Source organism: Nerophis ophidion, linkage group LG13 (genome assembly GCF_033978795.1).
Source record: "Nerophis ophidion isolate RoL-2023_Sa linkage group LG13, RoL_Noph_v1.0, whole genome shotgun sequence".
In the NCBI taxonomy this organism is placed as follows: Eukaryota; Metazoa; Chordata; class Actinopteri; order Syngnathiformes; family Syngnathidae; genus Nerophis; species Nerophis ophidion.
The window spans coordinates 57,112,700-57,139,838 of NC_084623.1; the positions used below are offsets into that span (position 1 = coordinate 57,112,700).

Genomic DNA, 27,139 nt, shown 5'->3' on the forward strand with positions numbered 1-27,139 from the left:
AATAATTTCCCCACACCTAGTGTGCGTGTATTTGACTTTATTAAAATGTTCGGGCAGAATTTTATCAAACAAAACCAACATTCTTTTAAGTAATATAGAAATTTGTCACGGCTGTTTATTTATTTTATAGAGGAATGTAGTTAATCATAGAATCAATTTAGGGTCGCGTCTATCAAATCCGAGGTTATTGCGCCACTTTTGTTTTAGCGCTCGATAAAACTTGACGGACCGCGCGGTCGGGTGGGCGGGAGACGAGGGAAAAAACGATGACTGTGCAAATATGGCGCCGCTCGGACGGACGGCGGAGGTGTGACCAGGCGACTCTTTCCCACCTTCCGGAACGACTTGAGCGCGAGGAAATGGATGCCGGAATTCACCTTGGAGCATCCGCACTTTGACGAACACATTTAATTATACATGGACACACACATCTGCTCGGAGGACACACACACACACACACACACACACACACACACACACACACACACACACACACACACACACACACACAGAGAGAGAAAAACAGACACAGATAATTAATGGTGGCGAGAGTCCCCCTCAGCTGTGGGGGAGTAAATTGCTTTTTCACCCTCCACAGAGTTGAGCCTGCTCGTTATGTTGATGATGCCAGGACTGTTCACACGAGCAAAAACTGTCTGCTCCGATAGTCGCGTCCAAGCTGCCGCCCAACGCTCCCCAATCTGTTATTAGGACTACAAACACACACGCCACGGTCCTCAATAATCCTAGGGACCGGGACCACTGCGGTTGTGCTTAGGATGTGAAGTTGTGGTTGGGACTCCGGAAGGGGGTCCCTGCTTCAGTCTAGACCAGAGCTGGGCAATTATTTTGAGCTCGGGCCCAGCGAAGCCGGCGGCGTCTCCGGGTGTTGTTGATAAATGGCTGTGGCTTTGCATAGTGGAGTTTTGACTTGCACTTATAGATGTAGCGACCAACTGTAGTTACTGACAGTGGTTTTCTGAAGTGTTTCCGAGCCCATGTGGTGATATCCTTTACACACTGATGCCGCTTTTTGAGGCAGTCTGCGGTTGTGCTTATCGTTTCAGGATGAAAAGTTGTGGTTGGGACTCCGAAAGGGGGTCGCTGCTTCAGTCTAGACCAGAGCTGGGCAATTATTTTGAGCTCGGTCACAGCGAAGCCGGCGGCGTCTCCGGGTGTTGTTGATAAATGGCTTTGGCTTTGCATAGTGGAGTTTTGACTTGCACTTACAGATGTAGCGACCAACTGTCAGTAATGACAGTGGTTTTCTGAAGTGTTTCTGAGCCCATGTGGTGATATCCTTTACACACTGATGCCGCTTTTTGAGGCAGTCTGCGGTTGTGCTTTTCGTCTCAGGATGAAAAGTTGTGGTTGGGACTCCGAAAGGGGGTCGCTGCTTCAGTCTAGACCAGAGCTGGGCAAATATTTTGAACTCGGGCCCAGCGAAGCCGGTGGCGTTTCCGGGTGTTGTTGATAAATGGCTTTGGCTTTGCATAGTGGAGTTTTGACTTGCACTTACAGATGTAGCGACCAACTGTCAGTAATGACAGTGGTTTTCTGAAGTGTTTCTGAGCCCATGTGGGGATATCCTTTACACACTGATGTCGCTTTTTGATGCAGTCTGCGGTTGTGCTTATCATCACAGGAAGAAAAGTTGTGGTTGGGACTCCGAAAGGGGGTCGCGGCTTCAGTCTAGACCAGAGCTGGGCAAATATTTTGACTCAGGGGCCACATAGCTTCCCCTGTAGTTTTGCTATAGGGGAATAATAATAAAATAATAAGAACTTTGCGCTTAAAACAGCCCAGATTGTTATTTTCCTCTTTTTTCCGAAAACAATCTGAAATGTGGACTCGTCAGACCATGGAACACTATTCCACTTTGCACCAGTCCATCTCGGATGAGCTTAGCCCCAGCGAAGCCGGTGGCGTTTCCGGGTGTTGTTGATAAATGGCTCTGGCTTTTTGCATAGTAGAGTTTTAACTTGCACTTACAGATGTAGCGACCAACTGTCGTTACTGACAGTGGTTGTCTGAAGTGTTCCTGAGCCCATGTGGTGATATCCTTTACACACTGATGCCGCTTTTTGAGGCAGTCAGCGGTTGTGCTCATCGTTTCAGGATGAAAAGTTGTGGTTGGGACTCCGAAAGGGGGTCGCGGCTTCAGTCTAGACCAGAGCTGGGCAAATATTTTGACTCTGGGGCCACATAGCTTCCCCTGTAGCTTTGCTATAGGGGAATATTAATAAAACAATAAGAACTTTGCGCTTAAAACAGTCCAGATGGTTCTCATCTCTTTGTTCCGAAAACAATCTGAAATGTGGACTCATCAGGACCATGGAACACTTTTCCACTTTGCATCAGTCCATCTCAGATGAGCTCGGGCCCAGCGAAGCCGGTGGCGTTTCCGGGTGTTGTTGATAAATGGCTCTGGCTTTTTGCATAGTAGAGTTTTAACTTGCACTTACAGATGTAGCGACCAACTGTAGTTACTGACAGTGGTTGTCTGAAGTGTTCCTGAGCCCATGTGGCGATATCCTTTACACACTGATGCCGCTTTTTGATGCAGTCTGCGGTTGTGCTTATCGTCTCAGGATAAAAAGTTGTGGTTGGGACTCCAAAAGGGGGTCGCGGCTTCAGTCTAGACCAGAGCTGGGTAAATATTTTGACTCAGGGGCCCACATAGCTTCCCCTGTAGCTTTGTTATAGGGGAATAATAATATAACAAGAAAAACTTTGCGCCTAGAACAGTCCGGATGTTTCTTTTCCTCTTTATTCCGAAAAACAATCTGAAATCTGGACTCATCAGACCACGGAACACTTTTCCACTTTGCACCAGTCCATCTCAGATGAGCTCGGGCCCAGCGAAGCCGGCGGCGTTTCCGGGTGTTGTTGATAAATGGCTCTGGCTTTTTGCATAGTAGTGTTTTAACTTGCACTTAAAGATATAGCGACCAACTGTAGTTACTGACAGTGGTTTTCTGAAGTGTTCCTGAGCCCATGTGGTGATATCCTTTACACACTGATGCCGCTTTTTGAGGCAGTCTGCGGTTGTGCTTTTCGTCTCAGGATGAAAAGTTGTGGTTGGGACTCCGAAAGGGGGTCGCGGCTTCAGTCTAGACCAGAGCTGGGCAAATATTTGGACTCAGGGGCCACATAGCTTCCCCTGTAGCTTCGCTATAGTGGAATAATAATATAACAAGAAGAACTTTGCGCCTAGAACAGTCCGGATGTTTCTTTTCCTCTTTATTCCGAAAAACAATCTGAAATCTGGACTCATCAGACCACGGAACATTTTTCCACTTTGCATCAGTCCATCTCGGATGAGCTCGGGCCCAGCGAAGCCGGCGGCGTTTCTGGGTGTTGTTGATATACGGCTCTGGCTTTGCATAGTACAGTTTTAACTTGCACTTACAGATGTAGCGACCAACTGTCATTACTGACAGTGGTTGTCTGAAGTGTTCCTGAGCACATGTGGTGATATCCTTTACACACTGATGTCGCTTTTTGACGCAGTAACGTCTGAGGGATCGATACTATAACAAATATAAATTGGGAGCCATTACCTCCCTGCTGGGCACTCAGCCTCAAGGGTTGGGATTGAGCGTTAAATCACCAAAAAAGATTCCCGGCCGCTGCTGCCCACTGCTCCCCTCACCTCCCAGGGGGTGAACAAGGGCAGGGGTCAAATGCAGAGGACAAATTTCACCAAACCTAGTGTGTGTGTGACAATCATTGGTACTTTAACCTTTTTAAGTGTTGGACGAGCATTCCTCAACTTTCCAAGTCTTTTTTGCCACTTGTGCCAGCTCTTTTGAAACATGTTGCTGGCATCAAATTCCAAATGAGCTAATATATGCCAAAAAATGACAAGGTTTTCCAGTTGGAACATTAAATATCTTGTCTTTGCAGTCCATTTAATGGAATATAAGTTGAAAATGATGAGCAAATCATTGTATTTTGTTTTTATTTACAAAATGTACCAACTTCACTGGTTTTGTAGTTTGTCCGTCGCTGACCATAAGATACACTATATTGCCAAAAGTATTTGGCCACCTGCCTTGACTCACATATGAATCCTATTCCTAACCCATAGGGTTCCATATGATGTGGGTCCACATTTTGCAGCTATTACAGCTTCAACTCTTCTTGGAAGGCTGTCCACAAGGTGGCGGAGTGTGTTTATAGGAATTTTTCCACCATTCTTCCAAAAAGCGCATTGGCGAGGTCACACGCCGATGTTGGTCGAGAAGGCCTGGCTCTCAGTCTCCGTTCTAATTCATCCCGAAGGTGTTCTATCAAGTTCAGGACAGGACTCTGTGCAGGCCAGTCAAGTTCATCCACACCAGACAAAAATACAGAGTCTCGGAAAACTGGCGTGCACAAGCGATCCCTCAGAAACCGAGACTCTTATTTTGTTAGCGCAGGCAGCATGAAGCAGGGCTTTTATTGTGAAGATAGGAAATGCGCAGTCGGCCTTTAGAGTTTTGACGGAAGGGACGGCGCGGAAGTCTGTTGAAATAAAAAGTGTTTCTCGCCTTCCTCTCTGTCATTTTTTCATAATAATGAACTGGCAGCAGCCAGCGTCATCTCACAAGACCCTCGGGTGCCGTGAATGTCAATCAAGCAAGCTGCGGAATTTGCCGCCAATGTTTTTCTTGTAAAGTGTATGGAAGCTGGATGAATTAGATGCCAAAAACCAACCACTTTCATGTGGTATTGTACAGAAAGGACAACTTTTTTTTCTCCTCCATTTGAAAATGTGGGCGTTATCATCATTACTGTCTGATTCCAATCAATGCAAGTCATCAGAATCAGGTAATACACCAACTTATATTCTTGTCTTCGTGACATCTATATGTGTTACACATGCTTGTATTATCATTAAACACACTTAACTTGTTTACAAAAATGTCTCTTTCATAAATAAATAAATATAAATGATATATATAAATTGGTCAATTGAAAAGTAGCTCGCCTGCAGAAAAAGTGTGGCCACCCCTGATGTAGCTGTAACACATTCATATATAAATAATCATTTCCTGTCATTTTGACAGCGCCACCATTTGTCACCGTGCATCATTTTTAATGCCTCATGTCAGTTTGCAGAAATAAAGCATTTGAGTTTCTTCCCCCCTGCTGGTTTTCCAGCCCGCACACATCAGAGCATGCATGGATGTGGAGATAAGACCGGCCCGTAAATGAAGTCACAGAAGTTTGACATTTTCCCCAGCAAACCATCAAGTCAATCTCCACACTCAAAAACCACCAGCCACATTTTTTTACCCCGGTTAGAGTTGCTCAGCGAGAGTAAATCGCCGCACACGCTCTTTTATCCGCGTCCAGCCTTAAGTCAGACCCTTTTTTTTTTGTCAGGCTGTCAGGTTTGAAAAGCATCTTTCTCTTCAAGGCTGGCAAAGTGAAAATGTTTGCTTATGATGAGCGTTCTGGCGGGGGTCCTTGAAAAGTCATTCAGAGGACTGTTGGCAAAACGAAGGCCTTGAATGACAATAAAAAGCATTCAAATATGATTTAAAAAATGACGCGCAGCTGGATTGGCAACAAAAAAAAAGACAACAAAACAAACCACCTGACCCAGTTTTTTCCCACTGGAGGAGAAAAACTGCACTTCAAGATGTATTTATTTGCCATTTTTGCTAACAAATACTTAGTCCTTTTTTTATGTCTATTTACTTATTTAGTATAATTAAGTTGTTTACCTTTTCGATAGTACAAACTACTACAGTTTGCCTTGTGGTCGGCAATGAGCTAAATAATTTTTAGCATTATATATATATATATATATATACATATATATAATGCTAAAAATTAGCCGCACCCACCAAATGTTTGGTAGAAAAACACACATATACATATATATATATATATATATATATATATATATATATATATATATATATATATATATATAAATATTCTTATATTATAGATCAATGTTTATACATATATATATATATACATATATATATACATATATACACATATATATACATATATATATATATATATATATATATACATATATACATATACCCACATATACATATATATATAAATATACATATCTATATGTATACATATATACATATATATATATATATACATATATATATATATATATATATACATATATACATATACACACACATATACATATATATATATATATAAATATTCTTATATTATAGATCAATGTTTATACATATATATATATATACATATATATATACATATATATACATATATATATATATACATATACCCACATATACATATATATATATATATATATATATATATATATATATATATATATATATATATATATATATATATATATATATATATATATATATATATATATATATATTCTATGTATCAGCCGCACTGGACTTAAAGCCGCACCCACCAAATGTTTAGTAGAAAAGAAAAGAAAAAAATATATATATCTATATGTATATATATATATGTCTATATATATATATATAGACATATATATTAAACATTTGGTGGGTGCGGCTTAGAGTCTAGTGTGGCTGATACGTGGGAAAAAATAAATAAATAAATAAATAAATATATATATATATATATATATATATATATATATATATATATATATACGTGTGTTTTTCTACTAAACATTTGGTGGATGCGGCTTAGAGTCCAGTGCGGCTGATATATGGAAAATATGTTGTGGAGGGGGGTGTGGACTGCCGGCCTGCCACAGACCGGGGTGTGCAAGGACCGGCCTCGAAGACAGCGACAGGGGAGTAGATGGCCCAGGTGGGCTTGGTTATCTAATAACCTGTCGCCTTCATTAGCAGCAGCCGGTACGAGACACACGGTTGGAGTTGGGAGTTGGAGAAAGAGAGAGACACACGGACAGAGAACGCACGCATTAACACGCCTGAGAAAGACTATCTACCGGACTCAGGGGAACCCTCGCAGCAGAGAGACTTTTACATATGTTTTTCCACTAAACATTTAGTGGATGCGGCTTATAGTCCGGTGCGCTCTACAGTCTGTAAGATACCATAGATAAGCAGATAAGGAGTCATGTCTGGTTCTAGCGAACACAGTTCAAATGCCAACCATGAAGAGCACAAAGGCCGTACCCTGAAGAACTCCTTGGTGGACCCCGAGTCCAGCGTCCCGTAGGCGATCTCCGTCTGCTTGGCCAAGTCCTCCGCACTCTCGATGGGGGAGACCATCCTCTCCACGGTGAGGAAGGCGGCCAGGTTGGCTGTGTAAGACGAGATGATGATCAGGGTAAAGAACCACCACACGCCGCCCACTATGCGCCCCGACAGAGACCTGGAGAGAAGACAGATGGAGGCGGAGGAGGCGGAGGAGAGGAAGTGAGAGTGAAGAAGATCGGAAAGCGGATTCGAGAGGCAAGCCGATAATGAAGCGGCGAGCATGTGTGAGGATAAAAGAGATGGAGGATTAGGAAAAAGAGGGCAAGAAACAGGCAGACAAGCTTAATTATTATCACAGTTTAAAAAAAAAAAAGATTTTCATCAAGCTCAACAACTTAAGTGGCAGTTCTTTGTTCGCATGAACTTGCTTTTCTTTGCTGCGGAAGAAAAGGTGAACTTCTTACTTTTGATGAGCTTTTTAGTAAGTGACAAGATCACTCATCTCGAACAGAAGCCAACATTTACTCTCACTCACAGGCGGTGTTCGGGGAAATTACTTTGAAAAAAACAATCAATTATAGTTACTCCTTACTTTCCCCCAAATAGTCATTTGATTACTAATGATATTCCATCCAGCCGCATATCCGAGGTCGGGTCGCGGGGGCAGCAGCCTAAGCAGGGAAGCCCAGACTTCCCTCTCCCCAGCCACTTCGTCTAGCTCTTCCCGGGGGATCCCGAGGCGTTCCCAGGCCAGCCGGGAGACATAGTCTTCCCAACGTGTCCTGGGTCTTCCCCGGTTGGACGTGCCCTAAACACCTCCCTAGGGAGGCGTTCGGGTGGCATCCTGACCAGATGCCCGAACCACCTCATCTGGCTCCTCTCCATGTGGAGGAGCAGCGGCTTTACTTTGAGTTCCTCCCGGATGGCAGAGCTTCTCACCCTATCTCTAAGGGAGAGACTTCGAAACTCATTTGGGCCGCTTGTACCCGTGATCTTATCCTTTCGGTCATGACCCAAAGCTCATGACCATAGGTGAGGATGGGAACGTAGATCGACCGGTAAATTGAGAGCTTTGCCTTCCGGCTCAGCTCCTTCTTCACCACAACGGATCGGTACGACGTTCGCATTACTGAAGACGCCGCACCGATCCGCCTGTCGATCTCACCATCCACTCTTCCCTCACTCGTGAACAAGACTCCTAGGTACTTGAACTCCTCCACTTGGGGCAGGGTCTCCTCCCCAACCCGGAGATGGCACTCCACCCTTTTCCGGGCGAGAACCATGGACTCGGACTTGGAGGTGCTGATTCTCATTCCGGTCACTTCACACTCGGCTGCAAACCGATCCGTTAAGAGCTGAAGATCCCGGCCAGATGAAGCCATCAGGACCACATCATCTGCAAAAAGTAGAGACCTAATCCCGTGGCCACCAAACCGGAACCCCTCAACGCCTTGACTGCGCCTAGAAATTCTGTCCATAAAAGTTATGAACAGAATGGGTGACAAAGGACAGCCTTGGCGGAGTCCAACCCTCACTGGAAATGTGTCCGACTTACTGCCGGCAATGCGGACCAAGCTCTGGCACTGATCGTACAGGGAGTGGACCGCCACAATAAGACAGTCCGATACCCCATACTCTCTGAGCACTCCCCACAGGACTTCCCGAGGGACACGGTCCAATGCCTTCTCCAAGTCCACAAAGCACATGTAGACTGGTTGGGCAAACTCCCATGCACCCTCAAGAACCCTGCCCAGAGTATAGAGCTGGTCCACAGTTCCACCACCAGGACGAAAACCACACTGTTCCTCCTGAATCCGAGGTTCGACTATCCGGCGTAGCCTCCTCTCCAGTACACCTGAATAAACCTTACCGGGATATCACTCTAATAAATGATTACAAACCCCGTTTCCATATGAGTTGGGAAACTGTTCGATGTAAATATAAACAGAATACAATGATTTGTAAATCATTTTCAACCCATATTCAGTTGAATATGCTACAAAGACAACATATTTGATGTTCAAACTCATAAACATGTTTTTGTGTGCAAATAATAATTAACTTAGAATTTCATGGCTGCAACACGTGCCAAAGTAGTTGGGAAAGGGCATGTTCACCACTGTGTTACATCACCTTTTCTTTTAACAACACTCAATAAACGTTTGGGAACTGAGGAAACTAATTGTTGAAGCTTTGAAAGTGGAATTCTTTCCCATTCTTGTTTTATGTAGAGCTTCAGTCCTTCAACAGTCCGGGGTCTCCGCTGTCCTATTTTACGTTTCATAATGCGCCACACATTTACCATGGAAGACAGGTCTGGACTGCAGATGGGCCAGGAAAGTACCCGCACTCTTTTTTTTACGAAGCCACGCTGTTGTAACACGAGCTGAATGTGGTTTGGCATTGTCTTGCTGAAATAGGCAGGGGCGTCCATGAAAAAGACGGCGCTTAGATGGCAGCAGATGTTCCAAAACCTGTATGTACCTTTCAGCATTAATGGTGCCTTCACAGATGTGTAAGTTACCCATGCCTTGGGCACTAATGCACCCCCATACCATCACAGATGCTGGCTTTTGAACTTTGTGTCGATAACAGTCTGGATGCTTCGCTTCCCCTTTGGTCCAGATGACACTATGTTGAGTATTCCCAAAAGCAATTTGAAATGTGGACTCGTCAGACCACAGAACACTTTTCCATTTTGCATCAGTCCATCTTAGATGATCTCGGCGGCGTTTCTGGATGTTGTTGATAAATGGCTTTCGCTTTCCATAGTAGAGCTTTAACTTGCACTTACAGATGTAGCGACAAACTGTATTTAGTGAGAGTGGTTTTCTGAAGTGTTCCTTAGCCTTTAGAGATTGATGTCAGTTTTTGATACAGTGCGGGTCTGCGGGATCGAAGGTCACGGTCATTCAATGTTGGTTTCCGGCCATGCCGCTTACGTGGAGTGATTTCTCCAGATTCTCTGAACCTTTTGATGATATTATGGAGCGTAAATGTTGAAATCCCTAAATTTCTTGCAATTGCACTTTGAGAAACGTTGTTCTTAAACTGTTTGACTATTTGCTCACGCAGTTGTGGACAAAGGGGTGTACCTCGCCCCATCCTTTCTTGCGAAAAACTGAGCATTTTTTGGGAAGCTGTTTTTATAGCCAATCATGGCACACACCTGTTCCCAATTAGCCTGCACACCTGTGGGATGTTCCAAATAAGTGTTTGATGAGCATTCCTCAACTTTATCAGTATTTATTGCCACCTTTCCCAACTTGTATGTCATGTGATGCTGGCATCAAATTCTAAAGTTAATGATTATTTGGAAAAAAAATAAAGTTTAGCAGTTTGAACATCAAATATATTGTCTTTGTAGCATATTCAACTGAATATGGGTTGAAAAGGATTTGCAAATCATTGTATTCTGTTTATATTTACGTCTAACACAATTTCCCAACTCATATGGAAATGTGGTTTGTAAGTTGAAAAGGATTTGCAAATCGTTGTATTTTGTTTTTATTTACTATTAACTTCCCCTGGTCCCCCCCACCAGGGCACCGCCCTGGAAAAGGCGGCTCCCAGACCCCCGGCTTGTTTTCAGTCTTTTCCCCTCCGTTTAAACCACACGCCTGCATGCCGTGTGTCGGACTGAAATTGCGTACGTGTCGGAAATCAACGGCGGCGGCGGCGTGTGAATGAACCTTGAAGAATCGAGGTGGGCGGCTGTCAGTCATTTCTTTAGTCGCCGAGGATGACTCAGACCTGCAGAAAAAACTCTGCACCTTCATTCAAAAGCTGGCCTCGCTCCTTCCTCGTCCTCAGCGTTTACGTCCCCGGAAAGAAAAAAATAAAGACGAGATTTGACGCAGGCGGCCGAAAAGGGGTCTCGATATTTCGACGTTTGAAGTGGCTCTCCGTCAGCAAGAGGCCTACAATCAAAACGTTGCCCTTGACTAGTTTGCATGTGGCGTCAGACGGGAGGGGAAGGCGGGAAAAAAAAGAGGTAGTTATTAAAAAGAGATGTAAGCGTTTGGCCTTGCACCAGGAAGGAGATGATGTTTACCTTCTGGAGGTCAATGGAGTGTGTTTCATTCTGATAAGGCTGTGATTGAGTGTGTGTGTGTGGGGGGGGGGTTTTAAAAGTGCTCCCCCTCTGGTCAACATATGAACTACCAAGTGTGTGTAAAAAATTTAATTTTGTATATAGACACATATTGTAATACATTTAAGTAAATAATAAAGAGTAAAAACCAATTAAAAAAAATAATTAACTAGCAGCTTACCTTTTTTGTATTTGCATGGTATAAGTATATTATTAATGTTGTAAATACTCATCTTTATATATTAAAGGGTTTTTTTCGGCAGTTTTCGGAGGTCTCAAGAAGGTAAGAAATACAAGAATGTGTGTGTGTGTTTTCTTGTATTTCTACCCCTCTTGGGAGATGAAGAAGGAAAAGTATCTTCCATATGAGGAGGTGTGAACAAGTGATGACATAAATCATGGCAATAGAGAATGTCTCTTATGCACCCCTGCTGGTGACATCTAACAAGGAGGGATTTTTCAGGCTGACTGTGGGTCGGTTATAAAAGTGCTCCTCCTCAGGTCAACATATGAAATAACAAGTGTGTGTAAGAAATTGAAATGCGACCCCTTTGGTCAAAATTTATTAAAATATAAAATAAATATGTATATAGAGACATACTGTAATAACTTGAAGTAAATAATGAAGAATAAAAACCAATTAAAAACAACATAAATAATAAAAAACAACAACTAGAAGCTTACTTTTTTTTATATTTGCATATTATGTATATGTATTATTAATCTTGTAAATACAAATCTTTATATGTCTAGAAAGGGTGGTCCTCATGAGGTACGTATTTTTCGGAGGTCTCCAGAAGGTACGAACTACACGAATGTGTGTGTTTTCTTGTATTGCTACCCTTCTTGAGACATGAAGAAGGAAAATGTAGCTTCCATATGAGGAGGTGTGAACAAGTGACATTGCATCTAAAAGAGAATGTCTCATTTGCACCCCTGCTGGTGACATCTATCAAAATGAGGGTGGTCCCAAAAAGGAAGGATTTTTCCTTGTTGACTTAAGTCGGTTATAAAAGTGCTCCCCCTCAGGTCAACATATGAAATAACAAGTGTGTGTAAGAAATTGAAATGCGACCCTTTTGGTCAAAATTCATTAAAATATAAAATAAATATGTATATAGAGACATACTGTAATAACTTGAAGTTAATAATGAAGATTAAAAACCAATTAAAAACAAAATGAATAATAAAAAAAACAACTAGAAGCTTACCTTTTTTATATTTTCATATTATGTATATGTATTATTAATGTTGTAAATACAAATCTTTATACGTCTAAAAAGGGTGGTCCTCATGAGGTAAGTATTTTTCGGAGGTCTCCAGAAGGTACGAACTACACGAATGTGTGTGTTTTCTTGTATTGCTACCCTTCTTGAGACATGAAGAAGGAAAATGTAGCTTCCATATGAGGAGGTGTGAACAAGTGACATTGCATCTAAAAGAGAATGTCTCATTTGCACCCCTGCTGGTGACATCTATCAAAATAAGGGTGGTCCCAAAAAGGAAGGATTTTTCCATGTTGACTTAAGTTGGTTATAAAAGTGCTCCCCCTCAGGTCAACATATGAAATAACAAGTGTGTGTAAGAAATTGAAATGCGACCCCTTTGGTCAAAATTAATTAAAATATAAAATAAATATGTATATAGAGACATACTGTAATAACTTGAAGTAAATAATGAAGATTAAAAACCAATTAAAAACTAAATAAATAATAAAAAAAACAACTAGAAGCTTACCTTTTTTATATTTGCATATTATGTATATGTATTATTAATGTTGTAAATACAAATCTTTATACGTCTAAAAAGGGTGGTCCTCATGAGGTAAGTATTTTTCGGAGGTCTCCAGAAGGTATGAACTACACGAATGTGTGTGTGAGCACGCTTGGCTCGTCACGTGACGCGAGCGGGAACACATTAGTGACGACGCGTGTGTTGGTATGCAACAGGCCACTCCTTCTATGGCGGCTCATGTATCATCTCTGATAGAGCCCAGATTGCCTCCCCAACGGTGTGTGTGTGTGTGGGAAAGATTAATGGCTCACTGTTCCTTCTCAGACACACACACACACACTTTTTCCGGGGACGTCGTTCCTTTGCATGCAACACGTCAGGCTTTTTTCCGGCCGTGCGGAACAGAACTGAACAAATGTGTCAAGGGCGCACGATCTTTGTCTTTCCACGCCTTCACAAGAAGATATGTGATTGACTTGGGAATGTACTTCTAAAGGTTGATGGTTTTAAGGACAAATGCTAATTTAATGCATTCAAAATATTAAATAAACGTAAATAAAGGTTACACTATCCCGCCCGTAAAATCCGACAAATAACCATTCAAAAGTACTCCATTTACATTTGGTCATTTGAATATTACCAAGTATCAGTGATATTGTTATTATGAGTGCTGACAGACTAACTATTAATAATGTCATCACTTCCTGTGTGGGCCTATGTTTACATCCATCGCTGTGCTGCTTCCTCGCTTCCCTGCTCCCTGTAAGTTTATTCTAGATCATGGGTGTCAAACTCTGGCCGGCGGGCCAAATTTGTGTATTTTCATTTGGCCATTAAGGCTAATTTAATGCATTCTTAATAATAAATAAACATAAATAAAGGTTAGCTTACAGTCCTACACTATCCCGCCCGTAAAATCCGACAAATAACCATTCAAAAATACTCCATTTACATTTGGTGATTTTGATATTACCAAGTATCAGTGATATTGTTATTATGAGTGCTGACGCAGACTAACTATTAATAATGTCATCACTTCCTGTGTGGGCCTATGTTTACACACATCGCTGTGCTGCTTCCTCGCTTCCCTGCTCCCTGTAAGTTTATTCTAGATCATTGGTGTCAAACTCTGGCCCGCGGGCCAAATTTGTGTATTTTCATTTGGCCCTTGAGGCTAATTTAATGCATTCTTAATAATAAATAAACATAAATAAAGGTTAATTTACAGTGCTACACTATCCCGCCCGTAAAATCCGACAAATAACCATTCAAAAATACTCCATTTCCATTTGGTGATTTGAATATTACCAAGTATCAGTGATATTGTTATTATGAGTGCTGACGCAGACTAACTATTAATAATGTCATCACTTCCTGTGTGGGCCTATGTTTACACCCATCGCTGTGCTGCTTCCTCGCTTCCCTGCTCCCTGTAAGTTTATTCTAGATCATGGGTGTCAGACTCTGGCCCGCGGGCCAAATTTGTGTATTTTCATTTGGCCTTTGAGGCTAATTTAATGCATTCTTAATAATAAATAAACATAAATAAAGGTTAACTTACAGTCCTACACTATCCCGCCCGTAAAAGCCGACAAATAACCATTCAAAAATACTCCATTTACATTTGGTGTTTTGAATATTACCAAGTATCAGTGATATTGTTATTATGAGTGCTGACTCAGACTAACTATTAATAATGTCATCACTTCCTGTGTGGGCCTATGTTTACATCCATCGCTGTGCTGCTTCCTCGCTTCCCTGCTCCCTGTAAGTTTATTCTAGATCATGGGTGTCAAACTCTGGCCAGCGGGCCAAATTTGTGTATTTTCATTTGGCCATTAAGGCTAATTTAATGCATTCTTAATAATAAATAAACATAAATAAAGGTTAGCTTACAGTCCTACACTATCCCGCCCGTAAAATCCGACAAATAACCATTCAAAAGTACTCCATTTACATTTGGTCATTTGAATATTACCAAGTATCAGTGATATTGTTATTATGAGTGCTGACGCAGACTAACTATTAATAATGTCATCACTTCCTGTGTGGGCCTATGTTTACACCCATCGCTGTGCTGCTTCCTCGCTTCCCTGCTCCCTGTAAGTTTATTCTAGATCATGGGTGTCAAACTCTGGCCCGCGGGCCAAATTTGTGTATTTTCATTGGGCCCTTGAGGCTAGTTTAATGCATTCTTAATAATAAATAAAGGTTAACTTACAGTGCTACACTATCCCGCTCGTAAAATCCGACAAATAACCATTCAAAAATACTCCATTTACATTTGGTGATTTTGATATTACCAAGTATCAGTGATATTGTTATTATGAGTGCTGACGCAGACTAACTATTAATAATGTCATCACTTCCTGTGTGGGCCTATGTTTACACCCATCGCTGTGCTGCTTCCTCGCTTCCCTGCTCCCTGTAAGTTTATTCTAGATCATGGGTGTCAAACTCTGGCCCGCGGGCCAAATTTGTGTATTTTCATTTGGCCCTTGAGGCTAATTTAATGCCTTCTTAATAATAAATAAACATAAATAAAGGTTAACTTACAGTGCTACACTATCCCGCCCGTAAAATCCGACAAATAACCATTCAAAAATACTCCATTTACATTTGGTGATTTTGATATTACCAAGTATCAGTGATATTGTTATCACGAGTGCTGATGCAGACTAACTATTAATAATGTCATCACTTCCTGTGTGGGCCTATGTTTACATCCATCGCTGTGCTGCTTCCTCGCTTCCCTGCTCCCTGTAAGTTTATTCTAGATCATGGGTGTCAAACTCTGTAAGTTTATTCTAGACCATGGGTGTCAAACTCTGGCTCGCGGGCCAAATTTGTGTATTTTCATTTGGCCCTTGAGGCGATATCAAATTAACATTAGAGCTGGCCCGCCGGTATTATACAGCGGCGGTGTAGCTGTAACACCGCATTCACTACTAATACTCATACTTGCTAACCCTCACCCCGATTTTCCAATGAGACTCCCAAATTTCAGTGCCCTTCCCGAAAATCACCAGGGGGCAACCCAAATTTCTCTCGATTCCCACCTGGACAACAATATTGGGGGCGTGCCTTAAAGGCACTGCCTCAAGCGTCCTCCAAAACCTTTCGTCACGTCCGCTTTTCCTACGTGGAAACAGCGTGCCGGCCTAGTCACATGATATATGTGGCTTTTACACACACACACACACACACACACACACACACACACACACACACACACACACACACACACACACACACACACACACACACACACACACACACACACACACACACACACACACACACACACACACACAAGCTAATGCAATGCAAGCCATACAGGTCACACTGAGGGTGGCCGTATAAACAACTTTAACACTGTTATAAATATGCGCCACACTGTGAACCAACACTAAACGAGAATGACAAGCACATTTCGGGAGAATATCTGCACTGTAACACAACATAAACACAACAGAACAAATACACAGAACCCCTTGCAGCACTACCTCTTCCTGTACGCTACAATATACAAATTTATTATTAGCCTGTGGTCGCAACATAAGGCCTAAAATGTCGCAATAACAAATAGATTATATCATTAAAAATAATGAATTTTTATCAACCCACACAGAGAATAACTAAAAATTGGTCAGTCAGTACTAATAAGTACAATACTTTCAGCATTAAAACTTCTTGGGATGCATCAAAAGACTAGATTCAGCAAAGACTGAAATGTCGCAATAAAAAAATAGATTATATCATCAAAAACAATGAATATTTATTAACCCACACAGAAAAGTACTAAAAATTGGTCCGTCAATACTAAAATCGGCCAGTCAATACTAATAAGTACAATGCTTACAGCATTAACACTTCTTAGGTCGCAACATAAGGCCTAAATGTTGCAATAACAAATAGATTATATCATCAAAAACAATAAATATTTATTAGCCCACACAGAGAAGTACTAAAAATTGGTCAGTCAGTACTAATAAGTACAATACTTTCAGCATTAACATTTCTTGGGATGCAACAAAAGACTAGATTCAGCAAAGACTGAAATGTCGCAATAAAAAAATTGATTATATCATCAAAAACAATGACTATTTTTTAACCCACACAGAAAAGTACTAAAAATTGGTCCGTCAATACTAAAATTGGCCAGTCAATAGATAGATAGATAGTACTTTATTGATTCCTTCAGGAGAGTTCCTTCAGGAAAATGAAAATACTAATAAGTACAATGCTTACAGCATTAACACTTCTTAGGTCGCAACATAAGACTATATCCAGCAAAAGCCTAAATGACGCAATAATAGATTATATCATCAAAAACAATGATTATTTTTTAACCAACACAGAAAAGTACTAAAAATTGGTACGTCAATACTAATAAGTACAATGCTTACAGCATTAACACTTCTTAGGTCGCAACATAAGACTATATTCAGCAAAGGCCTAAATGTCCCAATAACAAAAAGATTATATCATCAAAAACAATGAATATTTATTAGCCCACACAGAAAAGTACTAAAAATTGGTCAGTCAATACTAATAAGTACAATACTTTCAGCATTAACACTTCTTAGCATGCAACAAAAGACTAGATTCGGCAAAGACTGAAATGTCCCAATAAAAAAATGTATTATATCATCAAAAACAATGAATATTTATTAACCCACACAGAAAAGTACTCAAAATTGGTCCGTCAATACTAAAATTGGCCAGTCAATACTAATAAGTACAATGCTTACAGCATTAACACTTCTTAGGTCGCAACACAAGACTATATTCAGCAAAGGCCTAAATGACGCAATAACAAATAAATGATATCATCAAAAACAATGAAAATGTATTAGCTCAGACAGAAAAGTACCAACAATTGGTCAGTCAAAACCAAAGTTGGTCAGTCAATACTAATAAGTACAATACTTTCAGCACTAACACTTCTTGGGATGCAACAAAAGACTAGATTCAGCAAAGACTGAAATGTCGCAATAAAAAAATTTATTATATCATCAAAAACAATGAATATTTTTTAACCCGCACAGAAAAGTATTAAAAATTGGCTAGTCAATACTAATAAGTACAATGCTTACAGCATTAACACTTCTTAGGTTCGCAATATAAGACTATATTCAGCAAAGACTGAAATGTCCCAATAAAAAAATAGATTATATCATCAAAAACAATGAATACTTTTTAACCCGCACAGAAAAGTATTAAAAATTGGCTAGTCAATACTAATAAGTACAATGCTTACAGCATTAACACTTCTTAGGTTCGCAATATAAGACTATATTCAGCAAAGGCCTAAATGTCGCAATAAAAAATAGATTATATCATCAAAAACAATGAAGATTTATTAACCTACACAGAAAAGAACTAAAAATTGGTCAGTCAGTACTAATAAGTACAATGCTTACAGCATTAACACTTCTTGGGTCGCAACGTAAGACTGTATTCAGCAAAGGCCTAAATGTCGCATTAACAAATAGATTACATCATCAAAAACAATGAATATTTATTAGCCCACACAGAAAAGTACTAAAAATTGGTCCGTCAATACTAATAAGTACAATGCTTACAGCATTAACACTTCTTAGGTTCGCAATATAAGACTATATTCAGCAAAGGCCTAAATGTCGCAATAACAAATAGATTATATCATCAAAAACAATGAAGATTTATTAACCCACACAGAAAAGTACTAACAATTGGTCAGTCAGTACTAATAAGTACAATACTTTCAGCATTAACACTTCTTGGGATGCAACAAAAGACTAGATTCAGCAAAGACTGAAATGTCGCAATAAAAAAAATAGATTATATCATCAAAAACAATGAATATTTTTTAATCCACACAGAAAAGTACTAAAAATTGGTCTGTCAATACTAAAATTGGCCAGTCAATAGATAGATAGATAGTACTTTATTGATTCCTTCAGGAGAGTTCCTTCAGGAAAATTAAAATACTAATAAGTACAATGCCTACAGCATTAACACTTCTTAGGTCGCAACATAAGACTATATCCGGCGAAAGCCTAAATGACGCAATAATAGATTATATCATCAAAAACAATGAATATTTTTTAACCCACACAGAAAAGTACTAAAATTGGTTCGTCAATAGTAATAAGTACAATGCTTACAGCATTAACACTTCTTAGGTTGCAACATAAGACTATATCCAGTAAAAGCCTAAATAACGTAATAATAGATTATATCATCAAAAACAATGAATACTTTTTAACCCACACAGAAAAGTACAAAAAATTGGTCCGTCAATACTAATAAGTACAATGCTTACAGCATTAACACTTCTTAGGTCGCAACATAAGACTATATTAAGCAAAGGCCTAAATGTCGCAATAACAAATAGATTATATCATCAAAAACAATGAAGATTTATTAACCCACACAGAAAAGTACTACAAATTGGCCAGTCAATACTAATAAGTACAATGCTTACAGCATTAACACTTCTTAGGTCGCAACATAAGACTATATTAAGCAAAAGCCTAAATGTCGCAATAACAAATAGATTATATCATCAAAAACAATGAAGATTTATTAACCCACACAGAAAAGTACTAAACATTGGTCAGTCAATACTAAAATTGGTCAGTCAATACTGATAAGTACAATACTTACAGCATTAACACTTATTAGGACGCAACAAAAGACTAGATTCAGCAAAGACTGAAATGTCCCAATAAAAAAATAGATTATATCATCAAAAACAATGAATATTTATTAGCCCACACAGAAAAGTACTAAAAATTGGTCCGTCAATACTAATAAGTACAATACTTACAGCATTAATACTTCTTAGGTCACAACATAAGACTACATTCAGCAAAGACTGAAATGTCACAATAAATCAAAAACACAGACAAGTACCAACAACTGGTACTGTCCTGGACCAGCATGAAGTCCCAGGTCACTGCACCACTTCAAATGTGAATACTACCCCTCCAAAATAGGACTCTAACTCAATAATCACAATGCTTTGACACCCCTCCTATAAAAACTGTACGATCAGCTATTTCCCACACAGTCCGTGGTCATGTTCTGCAGCACCAGATGGTCCTCGGTCACCTCAAATGGGGATTTTTTTTCTCGAATTTAGATTATTTTCAAACTTGTAGAAAAAGAATGTGTTTTTTCCCCCCATTTGGCAACACGAATGAGTTTTATCGCAGTGTGTTACAGGTTCTTGTTATTGCCCGGACTGGCGGAGTGGAGCAGTCGAAAGCCGGGACCTCCCATAGTCAACTTCGGCGACGCGTTCGGTTTTTGGTCCGCTGCAGTGCACCAGCAGTTTGTTAGTCTTCCATTAGATGGCTCTGTTGCAGCCATTAAGGATTCAGGCCACCCGGGGCCGTTTACTCAACACACACACACGGTTTCTGTAACCCCAGCTCGCAGTGCGCGCAGGCGAGAGCTGTAATTCCAGGCGACACGTTCAATTCCCCCGAGACGTTTCCTTGTGATCACTTTCCCTCGCCGGCCTGCACTGCGCCTCGGTCCTCCTCCTCCTCAGTTGCAGTTTTCTGCCATTGGTGCCAACATTGACAGTCCTGTCATCCCAGTGTCCCTCACCCCAAAAAAACCCTCATTTTCTGCAGTGAATTTGCCAATCGGGGATATAAACACTCCGGAGGTCAGTGTGTTGCAAAGATTCAGTTTTAGGTGGAAAATGTTCACCCAAAACATGTCTCGATTTGGACCTTTGTGGGTCCTTTTTTTTTATGCAAAAGAAATGTTCATTTTAACGGTTAGCGAGATGAAATATGGCCACAGGAGTTGTAAAGGAATGAAACTAAAAATGTGCATTGTCTGTTCTTTGCAAAGTTAATTTTTAGCACGGGCTATTAACACTTATGGGGGCGCAAATGTCGCAATAAAAAATAGAGTATATCGTCAAAAACGATTAATATTTATTAACCCACACAGAAAAGTACTAAAAACTAATACTAATAAGTATAATACTTACAGCATGTACATTTCTTAGGGCGCAACGAAAGACTAGATTCAACAAAGACTGAAATGTCGCAATAAAAAAAATAGATTATATCATCAAAAACAATGAGTATTTATTAACACACACAGAAAAGTACTAAAAATTTGTCAGTCAATACTAATAAGTACAATGCTTACAGCATTAACACTTCGTAGGAAGCAACAATAAAATACATTCAGGAAACACTGAAATGTCACAATAAAAAATAAATTACATCATCAAAAACAATGAATATTTATTCACCCACACAGAAAAGTACTAAAATGTGTCAGTCAATACTAATAAGTACAATACTTACAGCATGAACACTTATTAGGGCGCAACGAAAGACTAGATTCAGCAAAGACTGAAATGTCGTAATAAAAAAATAGATTATACCATCAAAAACAATGAATATTTTTTAACCCACACAGAAAAGTACTAAAAATTGGTCAGTCAATACTAATACGTAAAATGCTTACAGCATAAACACTTCTTAGGAAGCAACAAAAGACCACATTCAGGAAAGACTGAAATGTCGCCATAAAAAATAGATTATATCATCAAAAACAATGAATATTTATTAACCCGCACAGAAAAGTACTAAAATTGGTCAGTCAATACTAATAAGTACAATACTTACAGCATGAACACTTATTAGGGCGCAACGAAAGACTAGATTCAGCAAAGACTGAAATGTCGTAATAAAAAATAGATTATATCATAAAAAACAATGAATATTTATTAACCCACACAGAAAAGTACAAACATTGGTCAGTCAATACTAATAAGTATAATGCTTACAGCATTAACACTTCTTAGGAAACAACAAAAGACTACATTCAGGAAAGACTGAAATGTCATAATAAAAAATAGATTACATCATCAAAAACAATGAATATTTATTAACCCACACAGAAAAGTACTAAAAATTTGTCAGTCAATACTAGTAAGTACAATACTTGCAGCATTAACACTTCTTAGGAAGCAACAAAAGACTACATTCAGGAAAGACTGAAATGTCACAATAAAAAATAAATTACATATTAAAAAACAATGAATATTTATTAACCCACACAGAAAAGTACTAAAAACTGGTCAGTCAATACTAATAAGTACAATACTTACAGCATGAACACTTCTTAGGGCGCAACAAACGACTAGATTCAGCAAAGACTGAAATGTCATAATAAAAATAATAGATATCATCAAAAACGATGAATATTTATTAACATACAGAAAAGTACTAAAAATTTGTCAGTCAATACTAGTAAGTACAATACTTACAGCATTAACACTTCTTAGGAAGCAACAAAAGACTACATTCAGGAAAGACTGAAATGTCACAATAAAAAATAAATTACATAATAAAAAACAATGAATATTTATTAACCCACACAGATAAGTACTAAAAACTGGTCAGTCAATACTAATAAGTACAATGCTTACAGCATGAACACTTATTAGGGCGCAACGAAAGACTAGATTCAGCAAAGACTGAAATGTCGTAATAAAAAAGTAGATTATATCATCAAAAACAATGAGTATTTATTAACCCACACAGAAAAGTACTAAAATTGGTCAGTCAATACTAATAAGTACAATACTTACTGCATTGACACTCCTAAGGATGCAACAAAAGACTAGATTCAGCAAAGACTGAAATATCGCAATAAAAAAAAAGATTATATCATCAAAAACAAAGAATATTTATTAACCCACACAGAAAAGTACTAAAAATTTGTCAGTCAGTACTAGTAAGTACAATACTTGCAGCATTAACACTTCTTAGGAAGCTACAATAAACTACATTCAGGAAAGACTGAAATGTCACAATAAAAAATAAATTACATAATAAAAAACAATGAATATTTATTAACCCACACAGAAAAGTACTAAAAACTGGTCAGTCAATACTAATAAGTACAATACTTACAGCATGAACACTTATTAGGGCGCAACGAAAGACTAGATTCAGCAAAGACTGAAATGTCGTAATAAAAAAATAGATTATATCATCAAAAACAATGAATATTTATTAACCCACACAGAAAAGTACAAACATTGGTCAGTCAATACTAATAAGTATAATGCTTACAGCATTAACACTTCTTAGGAAACAACAAAAGACTACATTCAGGAAAGACTGAAATGTCATAATAAAAAATAGATTACATCATCAAAAACAATGAATATTTATTAACCCACACAGAAAAGTACTAAAAATTTGTCAGTCAATACTAGTAAGTACAATACTTGCAGCATTAACATTTCTTGGGATGCAACAAAAAACTAGATTCAGCAAAGACTGAAATATCGCAATAAAAAAAAATAGATTACATCATCAAAAACAATGAATATTTATTAACCCACACAGAAAAGTACTAAAATTGGTCAGTCAATACTAATAAGTACAATACTTACAGCATGAACACCTATTAGGGCGCAACGAAAGACTAGATTCAGCAAAGACTGAATATCACAATAAAAAAATTGATTATATAGTCAAAAACAATGAATATTTATTAACCCGCACAGAAAAGCACTAAAATTGGTCAGTCAATACTAATAAGTACAATGCTTACAGCATTAACACTTCTTAGGAAGCAACAAAAGACTACATTCAGGAAAGACTGAAATGTCACAATAAAAAATAGATTATATCATCAAAAACAATGAATATTTATTAACCCAGAGAAAAAAGTACAAAAAATTTGTCAGTCAATACTAGTAAGTACAATACTTGCAGCATTAACATTTCTTGGGATGCAACAAAAGACTGGATTCAGCAAAGACTGAAATATCGCAATAAAAAAATAGATTATATCATCAAAAACAACGAATATTTATTAATCGACACAGAAAAGTACAAACAATTGGTCAGTCAATACTAATAAGTACAATACTTACAGCATAAACACTTCTTAGGACGCAACGAAAGACTACATTCAGCAAATACTGAAATGTCGCAATAAAAAAATAAATGATATCATCAAAAACAATGAATATTTATTAACCCGCACAGAAAAGTAAAAAAAATGGTCAGTCAATACAAATAAGTGCTATTGAGTGAATATACATTAGAGTCCCCAGGGACCTTTTTGTCCCCCATTGACTCCCTTTATAATGGCCATTTTTTATACACTGTAAAACTGTTATTTTAACATGTTTTTTCATGAAAACTAAATTAATCCAAGCATTTCCCTTTGCAACATGTGGTCATGTTAGACCAGCGGTGTCCAAAGTACGGCCCGCCGGCTTCTTCTAATTGGCCCGCGAGACGTCAGGAGTTTAATAAAGAATCTTACATTCATTATTAAAGTATAACATCTTAAATGCTGCTTTTTGACACAATCTAATGGATATAATGTGTTTTCTCTGGGCAAAGACTTTTATTGTTGGGAATTTGCGGCATCTATTTATATGAGCGAATGCAAACAACCTTCCCTAGTCATGGTGCAAAAAAAATATATATAAAAAAATCCAACCAACACAAAATGTAAACAGACATAGACACCGAACTTTGTGGGTATTATAAATGACCGTGACCTTCGATCCCTCGGTATCAAAAAACGACATCAATCTCTAAAGGATATCACCACATGGGCTCAGGAACACCTCAGAAAACCACTGTCACTATATATAGTTCGTCGCTACATCTGTAAGTGCAAGTTAAAGCTCTACTATGCAAAGCGAAAGCCATTTATCAACAACACCCAGAAACGCCACCGGCTTCTCTGGACCCGAGATCGTCTAAGATGCACTGATGCAAAGTGGAAAAGTGTTCTGTGGTCTGACGAGTCCACATTTCAAATTGTTTTTGGAAATATTCGACATCGTGTCATCCGGACCAAAGGGGAAGCAAACCATCCAGACTGTTATCGACGCAAAGTTGAAAAGCCATGGGTAACTTACACATCTGTGAAGGCACCATTAATGCTGAAAGGTACATACAGCTTTTGGAACACCTTTTGCTGCCATCTAAGCGCCGTCTTTTTCATGGGCGCCCCTGCTTATTTCAGCAAGACAATGCCAAGCCACATTCAGCACGTGTTACAACAGCGTGGCTTCGTAAAAAAAAGAGTGCGGGTACTTTCCTGGCCCGCCTGCAGTCCAGACCTGTCTCCCATGGAAAATGTGTGGCGCATCATGAAGCGTAAAATACGAAGTGCGGATAACGTCGGCGTTTTCAAATGAAGTAGAACAAAAGTCCTCGTTCTGTGCAATTCCACATGAAAGTGGTTGGTTTTTGGCATCTTGTTTGTCCAGCTTCCATACTCGTTTTTATACACTTTACAAGAAATCCATTAGCTCCGTAGCTTGCTAGCTTGTGCACGCCAGCTTTCTGAGACTCTTATTTTGGTAGCGCCAGCAAGAGGAAGCAGCGCTTTTATTGTGAAGATAGGAACTGAGCAGTCGGTCTTTAGAGTTCTGACAGCAGGTACGGCGCGAATGCGTTGGAATAAAAAGTGTTTCTCGCCTTCCTGTCTATCACTTTTTCTTAATAATGAGCTCGCAGCAGCCAGTGTCGTCTCGCAAGACCCTCGGGTGTCGTGAATGTCAATCAAGTGATGAAAGTGACGTCACTTTCGTCACTTGATTGACATTCACGACAACATTAAATACCTGGCTGGCGATCGACTAACACATCCTCCGCGATCGACCGGAAGCTCGAGATCGAAGTAATGGGCACCCCTGTTCCATCCATCCATCATCTTCCGCTTATCCGAGGTCGGGTCGCGGGGGCAGCAGCCTAAGCAGGGAAGCCCAGACCTCCTTCTCCCCAGCCACTTCTTCTAGCTCTTCCCGGGGGATCCTGAGGCGTTCCCAGGCCAGCCGGGAGACGTGTCCTGGGTCTTCCCCGTGGCCTCCTACCGGCTGGACGTACCCTAAACACCTCCCTAGGGAGGCGTTCGGGTGGCATCCTGACCAGATGCCCGAACCACCTCATCTGGCTCCTCTCCATGTGGAGGAGCAGCGGCTTTACTTTGAGTTCCTCCCGGATGGCAGAGCTTCTCACCCTATCTCTAAGGGAGAGACCCAAACTCATTTGGGCCGCTTGTACCCGTGATCTTATCCTTTCGGTCATGACCCAAAGCTCATGACCATAGGTGAGGATGGGAACGTAGATCGACCGGTAACTTGAGAGCTTTGCCTTCCGGCTCAGCTCCTTCTTCACCACAACGGATCGATACAACGTCCGCATTACTGAAGACGCCGCACCGATCCGCCTGTCGATCTCACGATCCACTCTTCCTCCACTCGTGAACAAGACTCCTAGGTACTTGAACTCCTCCACTTGGGGCAGGGTCTCCTCCCCAACCCGGAGATGGCACTCCACCCTTTTCCGGGCGAGAACCTTGGAGGTTTTGATCCTCATTCCGGTCGCTTCACACTCGGCTGCGAACCGATCCAGCGAGAGCTGAAGATCCCGGCCAGATGAAGCCATCAGGACCACATCATCTGCAAAAAGCAGAGACCTAATCCTGCGGCCACCAAACCAGAACCCATCAACGCCTTGACTGCGCCTAGAAATTCTGTCCATAAAAGTTATGAACAGAATGGGTGACAAAGGACAGCCTTGGCGGAGTCCAACCCTCACTGGAAATGTGTCCGACTTACTGCCGGCAATGCGGACCAAGTTCTGACACTGATCGTACAGGGACCGCCACAATAAGACAGTCCGATACCCCATACTCTCTGAGCACTCCCCACAGGACTTCCCGAGGGACACGGTCCAATGCCTTCTCCAAGTCCACAAAGCACATGTAGACTGGTTGGGCAAACTCCCATGCACCCTCAAGAACCCTGCCCAGAGTATCAATCAATCATCAATCATCCATCCATTTTCTACCGCTTATTCCCTTTCGGGGTCGCGGGGGGCGCTGGCGCCTATCTCAGCTACAATCGGGCGGAAGGCAGGGTACACCCTGGACAAGTCGCCACCTCATCGCAGGGCCAACACAGACAGACAGACAGTGTTTATTTATATAGCCCCAAATCACAAATGTCTCAAAGGACTGCACAAATTATTACGACTACAACATCCTCGGAAGAACCCACAAAAGGGCAAGGAAAACTCACACCCAGTGGGCAGGGAGAATTCACATCCAGTGGGACGCCAGTGACAATGCTGACTATGAGAAACCT

The 27,139-nt window shown here is 40.0% G+C and overlaps 1 protein-coding gene across 4 annotated transcripts in view; it reads right to left on the reverse strand.

Moving 5' to 3' along the window:
• gria4a (glutamate receptor, ionotropic, AMPA 4a) overlaps positions 1-27,139 on the reverse strand; it is a 330,120-nt gene that overhangs the window by 55,474 nt on the left and 247,507 nt on the right. For all 4 annotated transcript variants that reach the window (XM_061919263.1, XM_061919262.1, XM_061919265.1 and 1 more), the window contains exon 14: positions 7,134-7,332. In XM_061919263.1, coding sequence (XP_061775247.1) covers positions 7,134-7,332 — 199 coding nt within the window. The remainder of the gene's footprint in view (positions 1-7,133; positions 7,333-27,139) is intronic.